A 1,583-nucleotide genomic window follows, 5' to 3' on the forward strand; every position below is an offset into this window, starting at 1 on the left:
GGCTACTGCCGCTCCATACCTCAAGGCTGCATCATATACTTACCACGGTCATGCAGCACGGAGATCCGGTTATCGTAGGTGATGCTGCGGTCGGCGATGGTGAGGATCTTCTTCCTCTCACCGTTCTCGCGGCGACTCCACCAGACGGTGTGGTTGCCGAGGTTGGTCACCACACACGTGAGCAGGACGTCCTCGCCCTCGCGGAACTCCCGGGGCGCCGTGGTCGTCTTGCGGATGAACGGCTTGTCCTCGGCGGCGGCTGCGGGGGGAGAAGGGACGGGCTTAGCGACGGGGACCAGACTGAATGGGGGAGAGGCAGCAGGGGATTTAATGGTGACGAGCAGGGAGAGAGAGGAGAGGGAAGAGAGAGGGATTAATGATGACGAGCAGGGAGAGAGAGGAGAGGGAAGAGAGAGGGATTAATGATGATGAGCAGGGAGAGAGAAGAGAGGGAAGAGAGAGGGTTTAATGACGAGCAGGCTGAGAGAAGAGAGAGGGATTAATGATGATGAGCAGGCTGAGAGAAGAGAGGGAAGAGAGAGGGATTAATGACGAGCAGGCTGAGACAGGAGAGGGCAGGGAGAGAGATTAATGATGGTGAGCAGGCTGCAGGGGAAGAGGGGCTAGAAGGAGATTTGTGGTGAAACTGACTGAAAGGGGAAAGGAGAGAGGGGGTCTGCCACGGAGGAGCAGGTTGGAAAGGGAGTGGGGAGCGAGGGGGATTTGTGATGATAGCGGCGAAGGGGGAGCGAGGGGAGGCTAGTCATGGCAAGCAGGGAGCAAGGGGAGAGGGGAAATTTTTTGTGATTTGTGAGGGAGTCTAGGCTTGAGGGGAGAGGGAAGAGAGAGAGGCTATTGGTATGGAGGAGAATATAAGAGGAGGGGGGAGAGCAGTGATGAGGGGGATGTTTAAATAAAGAGAAGAAGAGACAAGCGATGGAGAACAGATCAGAAGGAGAGGCAGGATGGAGAGCGAGAATCAGGGGAGAAGGATAATAAGTGATGGAGAACAGGCTATAGGGTGTGAAGGAGGACTGGTGATGGAGAGCAGATCGTTCGGGCGAGGCTCTGTTGGCGGGACAATGGTGAAGAGCAAGAGCAATGGGATCGCGTCACATGTGGCAGATTAGAGAAACAACATTCATGGACAATAGCGATCAGTTTGTATTATCCATTTCACTCCACAATACAGGTTCGGGTCGCTGTGCGAAAACATCTGATGGATTTTCCTTTATAAGAAAGAAAAAAAGAGAATAAGAATAGTAAAAAATCAACCAGTAGTTTTGGTCTTTGGAACTTTAAAAGTATCCAGAAAAAGTAAAAGCAAGTAATGTAACTCAAGCGAGACATAGGGTTATAAAGAGTAGCGAACTTCCTCATGTCCCCAGGCTGAAGTCACAGAAGTTGGACAATATCGACCTAGGACGCTTATTAAAGGGGCCAGAAACCTTGCAGTGGGCACACATAAATAACAAACTTCTTGAAACCCTTGTTGCTGTGAGCGCTTTTGTCTGTACCCGATGGCGGGGTATGAGTTTGTTCCCGTGTTTGTTCTCTAGACTCACTCTGTTGACTTTGGCGTA

General features: G+C 51.4%; 1 protein-coding gene across 1 annotated transcript in view; it reads right to left on the reverse strand.

Moving 5' to 3' along the window:
• The window catches only part of LOC119585419 (Ig-like and fibronectin type-III domain-containing protein 1), a gene marked incomplete in the record, with an annotated part of 121,576 nt that overhangs the window by 32,364 nt on the left and 87,629 nt on the right, over positions 1–1,583 (reverse strand). Inside the window, 1 exon segment of the mRNA XM_037934081.1 lies at positions 44–259. Coding sequence (XP_037790009.1) covers positions 44–259 — 216 coding nt within the window.

The sequence above is a fragment of the Penaeus monodon genome, chromosome 19 (assembly GCF_015228065.2).
Source record: "Penaeus monodon isolate SGIC_2016 chromosome 19, NSTDA_Pmon_1, whole genome shotgun sequence".
Taxonomy (NCBI): domain Eukaryota; kingdom Metazoa; phylum Arthropoda; class Malacostraca; order Decapoda; family Penaeidae; genus Penaeus; species Penaeus monodon.